At 39.0% G+C, this 19,334-nt stretch overlaps 6 protein-coding genes across 6 annotated transcripts; 3 read left to right on the top strand and 3 right to left on the bottom strand.

Moving 5' to 3' along the window:
• Window positions 1-4,302: 4,302 nt before the first annotated feature.
• Window positions 4,303-4,833, bottom strand: EAE97_009943 (uncharacterized protein; the record flags this gene model as incomplete). Its single annotated transcript, XM_038880458.1, has 1 exon — window positions 4,303-4,833. One exon carries the CDS (start codon window positions 4,831-4,833, stop codon window positions 4,303-4,305), a length of 531 nt encoding a protein of 176 aa, XP_038728825.1.
• An 876-nt stretch (window positions 4,834-5,709) lies between these two features.
• On the bottom strand, window positions 5,710-6,210 carry EAE97_009944 (uncharacterized protein; the record flags this gene model as incomplete). Its single annotated transcript, XM_038880459.1, has 1 exon — window positions 5,710-6,210. One exon carries the CDS (start codon window positions 6,208-6,210, stop codon window positions 5,710-5,712), a length of 501 nt encoding a protein of 166 aa, XP_038728826.1.
• A 1,750-nt stretch (window positions 6,211-7,960) lies between these two features.
• EAE97_009945 (uncharacterized protein) lies at window positions 7,961-10,138 on the bottom strand (the record flags this gene model as incomplete). Its single annotated transcript, XM_038880460.1, has 1 exon — window positions 7,961-10,138. The coding sequence occupies one exon, from the start codon at window positions 10,136-10,138 to the stop codon at window positions 7,961-7,963; it is 2,178 nt and encodes a 725-aa protein (XP_038728827.1).
• Window positions 10,139-11,876: 1,738 nt separating this feature from the next.
• On the top strand, window positions 11,877-14,054 carry EAE97_009946 (uncharacterized protein). The gene is made up of 7 exons (XM_038880461.1): window positions 11,877-11,992; window positions 12,047-12,287; window positions 12,340-12,707; window positions 12,767-12,859; window positions 12,927-13,037; window positions 13,093-13,190; window positions 13,248-14,054. Exons 1-7 carry the CDS (start codon window positions 11,949-11,951, stop codon window positions 13,826-13,828), a joined length of 1,536 nt encoding a protein of 511 aa, XP_038728828.1. The 5' UTR covers window positions 11,877-11,948; the 3' UTR covers window positions 13,829-14,054.
• Window positions 14,055-15,052: 998 nt separating this feature from the next.
• On the top strand, window positions 15,053-16,696 carry EAE97_009947 (uncharacterized protein; the record flags this gene model as incomplete). The annotated part of the gene is made up of 3 exons (XM_038880462.1): window positions 15,053-15,890; window positions 15,980-16,391; window positions 16,492-16,696. The coding sequence occupies exons 1-3, from the start codon at window positions 15,272-15,274 to the stop codon at window positions 16,694-16,696; spliced, it is 1,236 nt and encodes a 411-aa protein (XP_038728829.1). The 5' UTR covers window positions 15,053-15,271.
• Window positions 16,697-17,754: 1,058 nt separating this feature from the next.
• Window positions 17,755-18,774, top strand: EAE97_009948 (uncharacterized protein; the record flags this gene model as incomplete). The annotated part of the gene is made up of 1 exon (XM_038880463.1): window positions 17,755-18,774. The coding sequence occupies one exon, from the start codon at window positions 17,755-17,757 to the stop codon at window positions 18,772-18,774; it is 1,020 nt and encodes a 339-aa protein (XP_038728830.1).
• Between the last annotated feature and the right edge of the window lie 560 nt (window positions 18,775-19,334).

The following is a 19,334-nucleotide window of genomic DNA, read 5'->3' on the forward strand; positions in this document are numbered from 1 at the left end:
AAGATTTAGAATACTTTTTATTTATTCTTTGATTTTGTTTATTTTGATATTTATATAGAGAATTTGCAAGGTTTTTCTTTTTCTTTTTTATATAAATAGATTTATATAAATTGTAAATATAAATATAATTAATATTATATACTTTTTATTATACCATATATATATTTATTTGTAAATAGTATTATATATTCTTTCAATTTTGTAAATTGATAGTAATAGTAATTACAGTATTGTATACTACTTATAGAATAATATTATATATTTTTCAATTTTATAAATTGGATTATAATAATAATTATATTAATAATATCTAAAGGCTATATTAACCAGATTTTATAATCTATTAAAAGATTAAATAGAAAAGGCTTTTATATTGACTATATTACTATATATATAAGCATATTGATTTTCTTATAATATTATATAAAAGAATCAATATGCCTATCTATAATTTGTTTAATTTAGCTCGTTTAGATAATTGTATTACTAATTACTACACGTGCTTAGCACTGGTAACTTCTATTCCTTTTAACACTTTTTATATATATAATATATCTAAGGTATAAGAAATATTAAAAAAAGATTATTAATAGAATTCTATTAAATTGAATTATTTTTTGTAAATTGTTTTTTTATTAATCTATTTTATTATTACAATAAACAAAGGGAATTATTGATTTTAAAGATAAAATTATAATATTTGTTTATTATATTTCTTTTCTTCTAATATTTATAATTAAGTTTTAAAATCAAATCAATATTATATATAAGAATTTCGAAATTATAATCTAAATTAAAAGCTTGATTTTTAAATATAAAATCTTTAAATAAAAATATTTTTATAAAAAGATTAATATTATATATATTATATTGAATTCGATTTTGTATAATATTTTATTCAATATCATTTTTATTAATAAGATCTAAAAAATATTCAAAAATATTAATAAAATCAAAAAAATAATAAAAGAGGAAAATCTATAATTTAAAAAATAAATATATAAAATATTATTATTCAATATATTATTCATTAAATATTTTAATTTGCTTATAATTCCTTATTTATTAATTTTATTATATAAAAGTTTTATAAGGTTTTTATTAATATAATAATTTTTAATTTCTTTTAATATAAAAGTAATAGTTTGTAATTTGTTTGTTTTATTAATAAATTAAGTTTTAATATTAAAAATACTATATTTATTAAAGAAAACTCAGATATTATAAATAATATAAATTTTGCTATAAAAGAAATATATTTCTTATTTTATTTTGAGCTTGTTTTTATTGAAATTATAAATAAATTATTTTAAAATAATATAATAAAAACTAGAAATCCAAATATTCAATTATTTATTGAAATAAATAAGAAAAGTTCAGAATTTATTATATTTAAAGAGATTTAATAATAAAAAGTATTGAATAAAAAGTTAAATTATAAGAATCTCAAAAATTTGAGAATTAATAATATAAAATTTAGATAAATAACTAAAATCCTTTTCTTCATTAATTATTCTTTTATATTTAAAAGAAATAGTTTTATATATATCAGTAAAAACTTATTCAATAATAATTTATATATACTAAAAATACTCTTTTCAAATTAAAGTATTAAATATTTAATATATATTTTGAAAATATATTAATATAATTCGAATATTATTAGTTTCAAAATATTTAATTTTATAATAATTATATCTTTATTCTATTTTACTCTTTTTAATAAAATATACTATTTAAGAACTCTTATTTAATATATATTTTTAAATCTATATTTATTAATAATAAACTATTAATATTATAGAATTTATAAATATATTAAAACTTTTGATATTAAATGATAATATAGATATTAATATAAATATTAATATAGATAATAAAGAAATTGAAGAATTAAAATTAAAAGGGTTATTTTATAAAGATTTAGTAAATTCAATTAGAATAAAAGAATTATAAGAAAATAGAAATTAATTAGATTGAGAATTATCTTTATAGAAAATAAAATTAATAGAATTTAGAATATCAAATATAAAAAAAGAATATTTTGAAGAATTAAAAAAAAATAGAAAAAAAAAATTTATTTAGAAATTATATTTTATTAAATATTTTTAAATTTCTCAAAACGATTAAATTTATAAAAATAATATTCTAATATTAATATTTATATTTAAAAATATCAAAAAAATTAAAATATTTAATAATATTAATAGTTTATTATCAATTAATAATAATTTAATTAATATATAATCTAATATTATTGAAATCTAAGGATAATCTCAAATTTATATACTTCAGCTTATTTTATATTAATTAGAAATTTGTATTCTTATATTTTATTAATAATATTCAATATTAAAATGATATTGAATATCTTCAATAATATCGAATTCTATATCATATATATACATATTTCAAAGAAAAATCGATATGTACCACTATCTAGCCTGTATACGGATTACGGGAAATACTATTGCCTACACTGATCAAATGAGAGATGTTGAATGAAATCTGCTCCAAATAAGGTGTAGTTGTTTGAAGTTTGTTGTGTTCTTGTGGTTTTAGTTGAAGCTGTGGTGCAGTGATATGAGAGAGAGCGAATGCTTCCGTGGCTGTTATTATACACCTGACTGATTCGATTGTCAAGTCAGAAGACATTTGAAGACTCATATACATAAATGACAATAATGAAGAATACAAGCCAGTCATCGGTGACTCAAAAGATGAAGTGAAGGAAGAAAAGCAAGATAACAGGACACGACTGGAACACTTTCATACAATCGATTAAATTCATGAATATTCACAACGTTCCATCGAGACCACTCATTTAACAAAGAATAGAAGCGTGTAAACATCAGCGTATTATTGAGCATCTAAAATCCAGTAAAGTCAATCACTATCTAGTAAATAGACAACCCCCCTTGACGGCTGAAATTCATCTTCAACCGTCATCTCGAGCTGGGTAAGCATTGCCGTCCATCAGTCACCCGTATGACCGATTCCCACTGCTGGAGTATGTGCAAGTCTCCACGCTTGATAACATGAGTCGTAGAGAGGTGGGGGGTGTTCAGCCTCCTCACAGTTTTCTCCCGAACGAGAAACCGATCTTATTGCAAGAGCAGCTTTCGCTTCTGGACACTGAAATGTATCGCGGTGTGTTACTATTGTAGCGTTTCCATCGGGAACAATTCAGATATATATTGGAGAGCCGTTATGATAAATTGGCTGCAGCTCTCCATCCCCCTGGACTTGAACGGTCATTTTTCCACCTTTGAGACAGGGTGGTACCCATGTGATCCTGGCGTTACGATGTAAAAACATATCACTGCACATTGTGTCACAATTTGAATCGAAAAGAGTGACTATGTAGGAAAATTTGTTTTGATTGGGTTTGTTGACAGGGACGTAAACTTCGACAGTGCAGGTGTTGACATCAGAATTGCCACATTCTGATTGGGAGCGAACCCATGGTGTAGAAAGGGGAGATCCAAGGACAATGGAAATGATACCCAGAAAGACTTGGGAAAAGATGATGTGTTTCATGTTGACCCTTTCGCACAAAACATTAGCTATGAAGCATCTGATGAGATCAAAGTACCTTTAAACTTACATAATATGATAGATTCCTTGACTTGGCCCTGCGGATGGTTCTTGTCGGAACTGATAGTTTTTATTTATGAGATCGAAGTTAGCGTGGTATTGACGATGGATTTTGGAGACGTGAGGTGGTTCTTTGTTCTAGCTTGTGGTTGAAGTTGCGGTAGGGTGTGGTAAATCTCGAGATGCAGTGGACTCGGTTTGCATTTAGTTATGATTGTGGTTCAGATTGGATATAGCACATTAACAGAAGTAGAGAGGTTAAGATGTTCGAGAAAAACAACGTTAATGACTGTTTTAGCTAACGGAGTCATAGTGTCAAATATCGCGTGTTATCGTGGAAATAAGGATTCGAGTATGACTTGGAGGCCATGAATCATCATTTCATTGAGAAAGAGTCATTATAGAATTTCGATACGACAAGTTATGGAGTGAATGAGAAAAAACATGTAGAAGTATTTGAGGTCTGATAGTCGGGGGTTTAAAAACTTTCTCGATGCCTATTACCAACTGAAGGCGGCTGAAAACTTTTTTAATGTTGAAGATCACATCATATGCATAATCAAGCTTCAGATCACATTGAGAGGAATTAAATACCAATGAATCAATTTCCTTTAAAGACTGTACACAGTGCCCAGAAAGTGTATATTGCAGCCCCAAGGTGACTAGGTGTACAGCTAATACCAATATAGTGAGGCATGCTTGGTATCAGCATGGTATTTTGATGCGATAAACATGGCTTTTAACTCCGAGAGGTATGAGACTCAACAAGGCGTCTTCAATAGTCTCTGACAAGTAAACTAGATATTTCTTTCCTTGCCACTTTGGTTGCGGGAAGCTACAAGGCCCAGTGTACCAACCACTAATACCAATATTTGACTCTGGTGCATTCAAACGAGTTAAATTTGAGACAACCCAAATACGATCCTTGACTTCCATGGGACCAGCATCCATACCGAACAAAGCTTTTTCCCTTTTGAAGACAAAATGATCCTCGCCATACGAAACACAATTCCAATCCGTGATCGAGGTGGTTGCTGACTGGGGCTTCAAAAAGGTGGTGACGGTGTAGAAACAGGTATTCTCTGGCAGCTGGTCGCAGGTCATATCGTGCTTGAGAACTTTTGAAGAGTCTTCGTAGCACTTGTTTGCTTTAGACGTCAAAGAGAAATTTGTAGGAATAGAGATAGCTCCTTGAAGCAATAATGGCCACAGAAGGGCAGAAAGATGTAGATGCATGTTGACGGGTTTGCAGCAGTTTTTGACTTTGATAGGGGTCTGAAATCTGATGATTAATGAGCACAAGAATGTGTTGTGGGATGTCAAAGTGGCTTTGAAGGAATTATGGTTGTGGTAATTATGTCGGGAAAGACAAAGATTGCGTAAAACTTCCATGATTGAAGGAATAAAAGTATAGGTACCTAATAAAAATTATCGATGAATGGATTAACGACAATGAATCATTAATGAAAGGCAGAGGAGCCATCCATAGTCTGTGAATTGCTGCAGAGAAAAAGAAATGATGTCGGCAACCCAGACTACGGAGAGGTCTGTAGCACAACTGTCATCTAGAATGTATATATCGAGATGAGTCGTTGATTATTGGTGGTATCATAATATTGAAGTACTTAAAGGGGCCTTGAATGATGTTTGTGAGTTAATTGTGTATTTGCAGATATTGCGTGACTATAGTACTCCATATTGTCATACATCGACCAAGGTTCCCATATGTAATGTGCGTTTTCATACTTTAATTCGCATTCTGATTTTGTGCGTGTAACATAGATCATTGGAGACCCGATTCAATTTATTATAGCTGTCTTGGACCTAGTAATAGACTGAATGAGGCCACATTCGCGAACGTTTGATTTGCATTCACTGAAATATGCAACGCAGTTTACAGGAGAGTCATGTTAAATCCACGTATTGTATATTACGAATGTGTCGCAAGGCGCCGGCAGACCTCTATTCACATAAAAATCGTATCAACCCTTCCCTCTACCCCCGAATTCCATTGCCGCTCTTTAATCGAGAAAAAAACGAGAACACCAGTCTGGTTCACCTTCAACAACTTGATATGTAGGTACCACTAAAAACTAACATGTCTTCTCGTGTCTAACATGGGATCTCCAGCGCATAACTATCTGAAGTCCTCGGATCTATACCCAAAGGAACAGTTGGGGGCTTACCAATGTTTCCGTTCAAGAGCCTTAAGACCCTGTAGTTTTTGTCCTGCCACTGAAGTTCAGGTGATAGCTGTGATGTAAAGCTGACTACTGCTTCTGGTGCATTCAACCGAGTCAAATTTGACAACACCCAGACATGATCTCTCAGAGGTTCTGGTCCACCATCCAGGACGAAAAACAACTTAGTCCTGTTGAAAAAAACATGGTCTTGGCCATAGTCGGTACAGTTTCTATCTACCATTGTGGTGATCGCAGATTTCTGATCGGCATAGAAGTTGTAAAGGCATGAATTTTCGGAGAGTTGATCGCAAGTAAACTTCGATGTTAGCTGTTGAGAATTATCAAATAATCCAGGGAGGGACAAGGCGTTCGGAACAGCCAAAATGGCTGCTGCAAAAACCCAAAAAGTGGCGTGATAGTTCAGTTGCATAGCGATGGTACTGATGGGGGTTTTCAAGTATGAGCAGAGGCTAAGAATTCAGTAAGGAAGGAGTACCCACGCGGTCTTATTTGAAATGCTTAAGGCGAGCTTTGTAGGCTAGGGTGATGTATGAAGCTGGATATCACTCAGTAAAGTGCGATGAAATGGAAGTGAGCTAGGACAAATAAATAATTCCTGGGCGAGACTTTCCCGAGTGGATAGGAAGTGTGCAAATGCGAGTTGAATGTTAGTGTTAGTTGATAGCTGATTCGTGTTTCTGAAGCTGCCGATTTTTGTGCATGAAAGAGAAGAATAATTTCATGCTGAGAATGGAAAGCAGATGATAACACGAAAAGGAATTTTGCTTCCAGTCATCATGCTTGCTAGGCCTGACTCAAATTTGAGTGTGAAATGCATCTATTGTGAACGGTTAACGGACGCAACGAGAATAGCACCAGGGAAGATGACTAGCATAGGCATTGATGGAAAGTAATTAGACAATACGGGAATAAAGACACTGCAGTCACTAAATGCTTGAGAACCTTATCTCAAAATGATGCAATTACCCGCTTGAGAAGGAATGCCATCGAACTGAGTACTTGACGCTGAAAGATGTATCTTACAAGAATTGTAGTACTCGAATAATCAGAGTCGCTCCAAGACTTGGATATTCTTCATCTGATACCATTGCTACTCCTGCAATACCACGTCACTACATCTGAGCCACTTCATCTCCAAATGGACGTGTATATATTAAAATTGGCTTCTCAAAGCAATTGCAACGACAGGTGTGCCTATACTTCGATCCACCCTCCCCACCATCGCTAAATCATTTCCTCTTATTCATTTGTATTTTGAGTCTGCGGTGCGGGCACACCAAACCTTTGAGGCATGTACTGATCCTTGAATGGCAAACACTGGGTTCTCCGGCGGCAATGGTCCCTCGAGAAAATTGGTAAGAGCACACCAACTAATCTAGACGTGGGATGAACGTAACCGGCACCAAAGAGTAAACTCTTTGATCTAACGAGCAACGAAAATTTCCCATAGGAAATTTGCCAATGTTGAATATGCTCCGCTCATAGTAAAGATATTGCGATCGTCTGTGGTGGCGAACATTGATAGTTTAAACAATTTGTCTTGTCCATTGTAGTAAATCCTACATGATTGCAATCTACTTTCTTCTCTCTCAGCTCTCATCTATGGTCGAGATTGCACATCGTGACCCATGAATGTTGTGATTTGGCTGATTCTTAAGTTTGGTTCTGGTATGCCGATCGCAAAGCCAGAAATAAATTGCACGTGCGAGGCCTGCTCGATAAGGTTAGCCGCAAGTGCCTTTAACGCGGTAATTCTGTTGGTAATTGTAGAGATCAATTCTTCTAACTCTTCTTCCTCACTCCAGCGACAAAACGGAAACAACCACATCGATCGTTGAAGTGAACTGAATTCTTCAATTCTAGTAGTGCAAATGTCAGTTCGTTTGTTTACCTGCATAAGACAATGTCATTAGTCTACACCAAGACCTTCTTTACGTGCCAGTTTTGAATCAAAAGATATCGACACACGCACTAGAAAGGACTTTGGTACATCTCTAATTCACTATGTCCACGAGTGGTTATATTTTGTCTTTAAGACTTCAATAAATAAATTGACTACATACGCCGGTAAAGTAACAGCATTATTCTTGCTAACCGTTGTATTATATATACTTTTGCAACCTTCATTATTCAATTTGATACAGAATTCCCATGATGTTTTAGACCAATTCTCGACTTGGGCGAGAAAATTGGGCGATCAGTGCTGGTTTCCAACCTCGCCAGTAGGATTCAAGAAATCCCCATTGGCTCTGCGTTTCTTTTCTTGAACCAGTTGTTTTCTCCGTGGTAATAAAGATAGTCTGCGCAATACTAGGTGTTCCATGCTCATCTATGACGAACAACATCCAGTATCCGGGAATGAGGATACCAGGATCGGCTGGAGGAGAGGTCAAATATCGATTCCTGCGTAGATGATCTTTTCTCAAAAGTAACGGTACGCGGCGCTGGTCAGTGTTGACTGTGTGAGTTGCACTACCGATGCGAATTAAGGAGGCGGAACGAATCGCAACACTCGTGGTCAAATCCAGCTCATCGCCTATATTCATTTGACCTGGCACTCGTGAGATGACCTCTGGTCGGGAGCGCAGTTTCCCATCGTCTGTCAGGAGATAAGGCGGTGTAAATATCTGGCCATCATAGTGATTGGCAGAACAGTTACCGCACAGGCCACCACCCGCGTTCAAAACCCTTCCATCAGGTAACAGGATTGATAGTGTGTGGTAAACACGAACGACATTATTTCCCGATAGTTCGGTAAAAGTGTTGGCCACCGGGTCATATAGCTCAGGCACAAACTGTACGTTTTCTTCATTGAAAGCAACGCCAAATGTTTGACCACCAGCAATGAAAACTGTTCCATCGGGCAGAACGACGGATGTGTGGAAAACTCGCTCTGAATGCATCATACCGTTAGTCCCAGCCAGCTTAATATCTGGATATGCTCCTGGTCCATTCAGAGTGATGACATGAGCATTACTGGTGGCCCAGGATTTGTCATAGTCAGGAGAACCCCCGATGGTAAGAATCTCTCCTGCTACTGCATCAAACATTACTGCATTACCAGACATTGAATCTTCATCGTCTAAACGATTTCCAGCTTCTTCAACACTTCCATTTCCGTCCGTAAAGTACCAATTCATGGCTCGGCTAGGACCGGCTTGGAAAACACTTCCGTTCTGCCATCCAAAGAGCCAGCCATGGTTGTCAGCTCTCCATGGACCTTCCATATCATCAGTCAACATCTCTTTGACAGTGGCGTTAGGAAGCATAGACCAATTTCCGACGATGGGATCCCAGACTTCTCCGTTTTTTGGAATATTTGAGCCTCCAGCCCATGAGCCACCAATAACAAATACACGTCCATCAGAGAGAGTTGTGGATGCTTGATATCCGCGACGTAATCTCATCGGAGGTGCCTTGATCCATTGGTCGGAGGAAGAATCGTATAGACTAGTCTCAGAGGCATCATTGCCGCCAGTGACAACCATCATGCCGGTGCCATCAATAGAAATGCCGGGGCAGAACATATCATGCGTAGTATTGGTAACGATCCGTTTTGAGACTACTTTTGTTGACGGGCTCCAACGAGCCATTGCTGTCTGACCACCAGGTGTGGAATGAAACGTATCCGAAGCCCATGATGACCATAAAACAATGTTTCCTGAGGCCTCTTGAGCCCCGGCAACTGGAACGACTGGAAAATCAAGAGTCGGACCCCAGAGACCTAGTTTGGGATCTCGAGGAAGGAGGTATTGTGTCGCATAGATATTGAGCTCGGAAATACCTATCCAGGATGAGACATCTGCCTCGGCGCTTACATTGAGCTTCACATATCGAGCGGATGTAGGCTCGAATGCGGATAGTCGCTGTCTGTTTGTGTCTGGCCACATTCCATATGCAACGGGCTCTTCCCAATTTTCCTTGTCGTTACTGACGTATATCTCATGTTGAGTAATGAGGCCGTCATCTCCAGTACCAATAGGAGGAAGGATGACAAGTGCACTGACAGAGTAGTCCTTTTTCAAGTCTATTATGATACTGTGTCCGTCGGAGCTCAGATCACTACGCCAGGAAGTTTTGTTACTTCCATCAATCGCATTTTGACACGGATAGTTTTTATCAGAACTGCTGCATTCCAACTTCCACCCTTCGCGAGAAATTCGGATCCCTTGATAGGGACGCGATTCATCGGTGAATGTCGGTTCCCATGAGGGCTTGTCGACTGGTCCATAACCAGATATGCGTTCTGAGTTTATCGCCTCTGTCATGAAGTTACTGACAGCATGAATTCCGCCCAAGGAAGCTCCAAGGAGCAGTTCACTCCACTGTGGCTTCATTTTCGGTACTGAAACAATGTCAAGAAAGGGGTATAGTACTGCGAACAGTTCGTAGTTGTTGAGCATACATGAGGTAGAGAATATGTATATAAATAGTCAGATAATCATTTTCTTGAATTCTCGTTTAAAATTGGACTCCCAAGGCTCACGATTAATGTTCCGAGGGATCTTCAATACGTGGGTGAAGAGGAGATCAATGGTCTAATTGAGCTTCAAACTTCCAGTGTAATGATGCAATCAACATGTCATCGAAGTGGGTCCCTCGTATGCGAATACAGAGTTTGATAGCTTTTATTGACCTGTGTTGACAAGATGCACAGTCAATTCGACCTCTGTTGGTCAATACAACGCTCCGACTTATCCGGGAAGTTGATCGGTTCGCACCAGTATATTTTCAGCTCGCAGATTACCAGGCTTAGTTGGTTTTCTTCTTCTTCAGAGATGATATATACCGAAATATTCATTGGCAGACTCTCAATAATTCAGCGGCTCCATGATGATCATAGCAGGGAATCTTCTAAGGACGAACAGATCGCGTCGAAGATCTGTGGGTCCGGCAAGGTAAATTTGATTTTCGGCTAGCATGTTCTCCACAACTCAGCTGTATCGCATGCCGTCTTTGAAGATGAATGAAGTTAGTGTGGTGGAGCTTCACGTTGACCGTTCCGTAACTACCGGTATTCATCCTCTGAATTTTTATCAAACAGAACTAGAATTTTGTGTGCTAATTTCTCACGCTGTAGTAATTCTTTAGCAATCGAGTATCTATCAATTTGATATCTGCAATGCATTCGATTCAATCTTTGAGCCTTTGTTCACCCCTTAAAATATTATCATGTCGCACAAATTTACTTCACTCAATAGGGAATGTTAGAAACAGAAGCATAGATTGAGGAGGAAAACTATTTACTTTGATGAATCATCCAATCATACATTCTCAATTACTTCACCTTCATTTGAACAAGAGACCAATTTCTCACCAGCGTCTAGGTTTCAGCTGGGTAAATTGAGTTTATTCGGCGGAGTTTCTACGGGTTGAGGGAATCAGTGGTAGATACGCTGTATCAATACGGCCTGACATTATTTTGGCCATTATTGCTACCCCACTTCAAGATTGGAGAAGGAAATGCTGATCCTTCAGCCGCAGTATCACGTAAGGATACAAGAACCATAATGTTCGTGGGGATGGTGCGCTTGTCAATGTCACTAACGCACCGGCATTTGACGCTGTAAAGCTCATTACTGACTGAATTTCTTTGTCCATATTGAGTAATCCGATGATGTTTGGTGAAGATTCACGAGATTATAAGAATATGCACTCCAAAGATCGACCATTGTCCCGGGAGAGCTCTCCGCTTATACCTCGCCCATCACATATCTCCACATTTCAGCTTTAAAAAAGGATGAATAGCTTCGTTCGAGATTCGATCTCCATGAGTAGTCCGGTCTATAGTGATCTTACGTGTATCATTTCGTAGTTTTCTATTTGATGTAACGTTGAATGAATTGACCTATGCCAATCATAAGATTCTGTCGAAGGAAATTGATACAAGATCATCAAGCAGCTCTTCCAAAGTGATCCACACCCTACAATCATCCGTAACTGAACTCATGAGTAGTTGCTATATATCCCAAAAGAATGTGGACCTAAGAATAGTACATCTTGTGCTCTATTTTCTATTTAACTTTGTTGATATCCTCGGACAAGAGCGTTATTCATCGCAACATGCCATACTCTCTTTACATCTGCAATATTTGAAGCATTTTCAATTCAGAAGCTCCCACTTAAGCAATCTTGCTACCAGCAACCATGAGTTGGATAGCTAGGAAGACTAATATCCAGGGTGATATCTGGTAACCTTTTTTATCCACATACTCTCAGAATTTTTACTTACCACCTCCATTTAGGCCCGGCTTGCCAAAACGGTTTCAAACATTCATGTTCTTTAAGATCAAGAACGCAGATGACTTCAAAAAGCGGCTCAGAACTTTTGTCAAAGATGGCGGAATCACGAGTGCCAAGGATGCATGTGATATGAAGAACAAAATCTTTGCAGAAAAATTTCAAGCACAACAATCAGGTCGACCAGCCAAGATTCTGCCACTACCCGGTGTTAATATCGCTTTCGCATCAACAGGCTTAGCCGCTGTAAGTCTCAAACATGCTGTCAAGAAGGAGAGATCGCGTCTAACGAATCTAGCTTGGGAAATTCACTTTTAATGAGGGTGCTGTTAAGAAGGATAGAGAACTGTCTAAGATCTTTAAAAGAAACCAGCTCAGAGGTGGCTTGTTTGGGAAAGGCATGTACGATGACCTTGTCAACGAGGGTTGGGATGATCCGCAAGAGATTCGAGAGCAGTACAAGCGATCCCCAAATTGCTTGATTGATGGAGTGTTTCTAGTAACAGCCAGTGACGAGGATGCTTTGACTTCCCAGGTAAACAGTGTCAAAGAGCATTTCCTCAAGGAACGCGGTGATGGCGACACATACTTGATTAGCAAAGACCCAGCAGTCCACTTCACCTTTACCAGGCAAGGCCGAACCCGCCCAGACAAAGGAAAAGAGCAGTTAGTATTCTCTACACTCACAATGGATGTTTTAACATTCTAACGTGTCTAATCATCAGTTTCGGCTTCGAGGATGGAATCAGTCAGCCCTTGATAGAAGGCTTGGATGAGGTGACACCCAAGGACAAAGAGCCCAAGTCCGTAAAATCAGGGTAAGATTCTCTTGGTATCAATTGATCTAGATCATCGTAACTGACTTAAGATTGTTTTTTTTCCCAGATTGATTTTTGCAGGGCACGAGGGTGATGATATGAAGCAGCCAGATTGGGCGGGAGATGGGAGCTTCCTCGTTTTTCGGGATCTCCAACAGCTTGTCCCCGAATTTGATAAGTGAGTTACTGTGCTTCGTTTTACATTCTCGTGAACTAATCTCATACATCATTAGATGGTTAGAGGATAACAAACACAATGCACCGCATGCCGCAACCTCTGAAGATCCCAAGGAGAAGCTTGCTGCATACCTGATGGGACGATGGAAAAATGGTATGTTTTCGAGTCCTAATATACAAAAATGTAACTCAATGCTGACTCATTCGTCAGGAACACCCGTGGACGAGAGCCCTCACCATGCCAAGGATGAGAAACTTTTCAAATCTAACAACTTTGACTTCCATCCTGTTCAACAACACGACAAATGTCCTTTTGCAGCGCACATCCGGAAAATGCGACCCCGTGGAGACTTAGATCACGACCACGCCGTCATCATACGCCGCGGTATCTCTTATGGAGACGAAGTGACACCCGAAGAGAAAGCTGTACAAAAATCCGATGATAAGAAAGAACGCGGACTTCTTTTTGTGTGTTACCAAAGCGACATTCGAAATGGTTTCAATTTCTTGACTACTCGCTGGGCAAGCAACCACCACTTCCCAGACCGCAAGCACAAATTCGTTGGTGAGCATGGTCCAGGAATCGATGCTATTGTCGGCCAGAGACTCGATCACCATCCACCTCGCTCCATCGGTCTTCCAGATGGTAAAGATCCTACAGAAGCACGTGTTCAACTTGATAGATGGGTGGTTCAAAGGGGCGGTGAATATTTCTTTTCGCCCGGCATTCAAGCACTCAAGGGATATTTGACGGATCCTTCTGATTATCCGCCTGAGCTTACAGCTCCATGAATGAACTCGGACGCGTTTTCCATGATGTAACTCTGAGCGATTTGCATTTCTAGATAATCTGTATACATGGCATGGCGTCTTTTGGGGAATGGAAAGAAATATGAGCAATTTGATGTCAAGTCTTAATTCAACATATTAATATGCCTTTCATTTGGAAAATGATTTATGTCTGGTCAACCAATAGGTTCTAAACATCAAACTTTACCCACCTGAATTTTAGACCATATGTTTCTTTGACTAATTATTCTATGGCTAATATGCGTTGAGCTATGAAGTGGCCCCGGGGGCGATTGTTCAAGCTGCCCAGCTGATCAAAAGGCTGCAAGGATTGACGCCAGACGTGCAACAAAAATTCACAAAGCCACGGGATTACCACTTATTAGGATGTGAGTGGTTGCATTTCATCGTGGATAGCTGCCAATATTTGTAGCGATGACGTAAGTATTGCGATTCATTCTTTGAATTTTGATATGCAATATCATGTGTTGGGAATATGTATGGTTTCGTGCTTCAGTATGAACGACACCGGGTCACCCTTTAGACGATGATTGTGCCGCAAAACTCCAGCGTCAACAACAAATGTGAATGACTTTTGCTTCGATCTCAAGTTTAATATGACGATCAAATTCCTATTTTGATCAATAATACTATCTCTCAAAAAGTGTGCAGGTGGATTTATATTGTCGTTAGACCTTGTTGAATTAGATGCTTGGAATAATTCGGTAATTTACATGCATCCTTTATTTGCTTCACCAGCATTGTTGCGCAAAAATGCCCCACCACTTCAAGGCTTAGAGTAAGCTGAACACAAACTATTGTGAATAACGTCGATCATCAACCACACACTTGGTGAAATACGAATTGCCGAGAGGACAAAAAATGCCCTTACTCATAGCCCTACCTACTATGATTGTCACCTAAAGAATGGTACAGTCATACCTAACGCCACCATCAGCCAAGCTAAATCAGTATCATCAAATGGTCGAATCAATTCATCGCGTGCCTGACATTTCATCAATGTCCCCTGACCTCATCACACCTCATATTACATCAGCCTCCCCCATGGTATCATGGCTGCACAGATTCAGGGTGCTGGGCGCAGCGCTAACTTTAACGTTCTGCCCCAGAAACTAAAGACAATTTCATCAAGTAGTAGGCGGGTGATCATCAGCCTCAAAGCGTAAGTAAGAATGACGGGGCACCATCAGGCAGAGCTATGGATTAAATACCAGCCCTATAATGCTTTCATGGGTTCCCCTATTTTTTGGTCTTTCTTTTATTCATATTTACTCGCATTTCTCTTGCGGATTCGAACGTTTCTGCTATTTGTTTTTTCGATGGTATTTTGCTCCATAAATAATTCAAGCGATATCAACAACCAAGCGCGTAGCATCACATTGATAACAGCAAAGAGAATCAACTAGAGCTATATCCACTAACGCCATGATGACGATCTCCCGTCGAAGCACAACGTCCCTTCAAGTCCAAGCTCGCAACAGCAACCACTTCCCCGAAACCGAATCAAGCCTTCCACATCTCCCTCGCGCATCCACGAGCTCACTCATAGACAACATTCTCTCGTATCTTGGGCCACACAATCCATTTCCCAAAGCAGTAAGCAAAGCCGATACAGTTTGGTTATTGGATAATACGGCGTATAGAAACCACGTAACCGGGAAGTGGGAAGCAGAATTTGTAGCTGCAGTATGGGAGACGGAAAGTGCAAGACATGTACCGGAAATCATTGGGGATATCGTGGGAAGAATTGGGGGTGACGGGGACAGAGGAGAGGATGAGATTGTGGAGGAAAGGTTGAGACCGTTCTTGATGGATGTTCGACCTGGAAGGGTGGTCGATATTGCGTCTTCAGGTCATCAAAGGGTCGCAAATTTGAGACTAGGACCGTGTGGTCGAAATGGTATCAGTAGTGATATCCGGACATTGCGGGATGGCAAAGACGGCGAAATCGTGAAATGGAAGGCGAAAGTCCCATTAGAAGTTGAAGGGATATTGGAAATGCAAACAGTCTATGCAGAACCTGAAGGGTGGGCAGTCATTTCTGGTGAGTCCTGAGAACTCCAGATCAGCTCAATATCTTGGACGATGCGAGACTCGAGGGGATCCCAAAGGGCCTATAATAACTTTGTACAGATATTGACGACTCAATAAAAATAACACAAACAAGTTCACCAATTGACATTTTACGCTCTACCTTCTTATCTGAACCGATGCCCGTGGAAGGAATGCCAGAACTATACAAACACATACAGTCCATCATTACACCTACACACGCAACCGTAGCTCCTTGGTTCTATCTATCTGCATCGCCCTACACTCTCTACTCATTTCTCAGTGAATTTCGCCGGACATATTATCCTCAGGGGACTATGATACTGAGGGATGCAAATTTTTTGAGTTTATCTGGATTGTTAGAGACATTGACAGAGGGTACACAAGAGTACAAGATTAATGAGATGGAAAAGATTCATAAATGGTTGCCGAGGAGGAAGATGATTTTTGTGGGCGATAGTACGCAGAGTGACCCAGAGGCTTATGGGGAGATGTGAGTTCTCGTTTGACTAACTTTCGCTGTCCCTTCTCGTTCCAATGAAATTTATTGTCTTTGTAAATCAGTCTTTCACCTTGCTAACGACCTATTCAAGATGCCGCAGAAACCCAGGCTGGGTCAAATTAGTACTCATACGCAAAGTAACGGACATAGCCTCCGTCGGCATTGTCCAGAAAAACGAGCCCGAAAGATTTGAGAAAGCGTTTGACGGTGTACCAAAGGATATCTGGAGAGTGTTCGAGAGTCCTGAGGAGTGCTATGAAATAGTGGATGAACTGATAAAGGCTACACCTACCTGATAGTCTGCGACGGTCTACATTCATCGTTACTGGAGCTTGAGATTTTTGCATTATTAGTTGGTTATGGAAAAGATTTGCCATACTTGAGTCTCGGGAAATTTGGTTATTAGCATAGAAACACAAAGAGTCTGGTGGGCGGATATGCCTTGAATTAGGACCGAAGGAATCGCGGCAAATGATTAGCAGGAATATATGTTGTACATGAGGTTTTACGAGCGGATAAGGTTATCTTATTTTACTTACGCAATAACAGGATTTTTGAAACATTTTCTTCATCTTTTGTACCACAGTCATTCAATGTTTGATCCGGGATGTTGTTGGTGAAGTGGTTCCGATCCGGGGTTTGCATCCTTTTCAGATGGGCAGCCGCCCGGCAAAATTATCGGACCGCCTAGTACACCCGCTTTTGGAGGCTCAGTGTTTCCATGGTATTTAACCTCGGTAAGAATCTAAGTGGCATCTCTGATGTTGGTATAATCCTAACTTGGTATTACAAGGTATCAACAAAAGCTTGAAGGTTAAACGCTCGACTTATTCGATCTTGGAGGGGCTGGAAGATTTGGAGGGGTAGAGAGTGATTCGATACCCTGTAGCGTGTGGCATAGCCTGGTTTGACTAGCAGAATCCCACTACAGTGCTAACATTTACCTCCCTGTCATCCAACAGCCCTAGAGACTTAAATAGTGATGAATGAAGTCAACATCTTTGTTTCCCTTCAGTTGTTCATGGCTTGTTCGATTATCTCTACTTTCCTTCGTTTACTCACATTGAAAATAAAGAGTCAAAAGTCGGATATTGATTTATCCCTCACATCCAAACCATTATTGTCAATCATATTATATGTCAGAAAGGCAATTTCGATTATCTATACATACATACGATTTGGATGGTTGCGTGTGCCGCTTTCTTTTCTAGAGTGTGTCAGGGCAGGAACTACACAACCCAAATCTATTAATTCTTTTCTTTGCAAGACAAATTGTCCCGTTTTATTTCATTCCATCAAACAACAGATTATTAAAATTCCACCATATCTCATTACATTCGTTCATACGACAAAGATGTCATCCTTAACCCAAACCTTGTCCGAGTCGGATGTACATTCTACTCTCTCACTCATGTCACCCTTTTCTTCTTTACATGTCTCACAAACTCAAGAACAATCTCTTCTGTCCGAAAGCCAAAACACTTTCCCCAAATTTTCCCGTCTTCCTGAAGATATTCGCTGCATGATCTGGCGCAAAGCTTTCCTCGAGACTCAACCCCCTCGCCTAATCGAAGTTCGTGCCGAAATCGTAGAAAATCTACACTGGGACTTAGACTGCGATAAAACGATCTTTCCTGAGCCAACCGGATCCTCTGTTTTGAGATGGACCGAAGTTAATCCGCGAAGTCAATGCACGATCGAAATGGTATCCAGTGAAAGCAGAGACGTCGTGGAAAGCACGTGGGATTACTGTCTCAACGACAAGCACCCGGAGGATCTTGACTTCATTGAAGAGTACATAGGACACGATGGGATGGAGGATCCAATATACGTGGACAGAAAAGTTGTTGAGGAAAGGTTGGGTGCCGGGTTCAGAAGAGGAATTAAGTTCTTGAGGGATCAGGACAAAATATACTTTAAGACGGACTATGGAACCATGAGAGCTTTGCAGGATGTGAGGTCCAGTATGATTAGTCTTCAAAGAGTGAGGAACGTCGCTATCGACATGTTTTGTATTGGGCATTATTTGTTGAGCAAACAACTCTTTGAGGGCTGGCATGAGGAGGATGATTGCGTCGAAATAGAACATGTGCAGGAGAAGCCATTGCTGGCGGAAATAGAGGAGCTGACGATAGTCGTGGAAGATATTTCACCGCAAAGCAAATCTTTTTCGGAAACTCAGAGAATTATGTCTCAGATTGAGGAAAAACAACAAACAGTTACTAGGGATGATTTCACCACCACCCATGAGACGTTGACACAAGATATGGCCTCGGTCATAGAGCAGTTGGCGAAATATGAGATGCTGAGGAACGGAAATGTCAAGATTGACGTGGTCAGGAAACACCAGTTGACAGTCGTCACTGGAGAATAGCGACCGAGAAAAATGGCTTGATGAACAGTCATCCTACAGTTGCTTTGATAATGGCTGGAAAGACGGCTCGAAACATCACGAGATAATGTGTTGACATCCTAGAGACATGGTGTAGTCACAGTTAGCGATTGTTATTGTATCAAAGCGTATCAATGAATGAAAAGATTAATTCAAAAATTAGTTGCTACCGTTGAAAATCGAAAAACTTTCATTCAGCATCGAGTCTCATGTAGGCACAGGATTTGCTTCTCAAAATATGTGCACTTCAATGCAACAATTAGATAGCAAATAAAGCAGAACCCAACGCTTTAATGGAATTGAACGATAGAAGAGATTTAAATGATCAGTAACTTGCAGAAGTTTTATGAGGGGCATATTGAAAAGTCTACAGACACTGTATTACTTCACTGCCCCTGGATGTCAGATATCATTACAGCAGATATCCCACCTGTGATTGGTATTCACACAACTCACCATACCTTGGAGACCACCAAACAATACAAAAGAGTGTGTTTGACAGCCAAAAGTAGACTCGGATATTGAAAGGTATATTTGATTGT

The sequence above is a fragment of the Botrytis byssoidea genome, assembly GCF_014898295.1.
Source record: "Botrytis byssoidea strain MUCL 94 chromosome Unknown BBYS_024, whole genome shotgun sequence".
In the NCBI taxonomy this organism is placed as follows: Eukaryota; Fungi; Ascomycota; class Leotiomycetes; order Helotiales; family Sclerotiniaceae; genus Botrytis; species Botrytis byssoidea.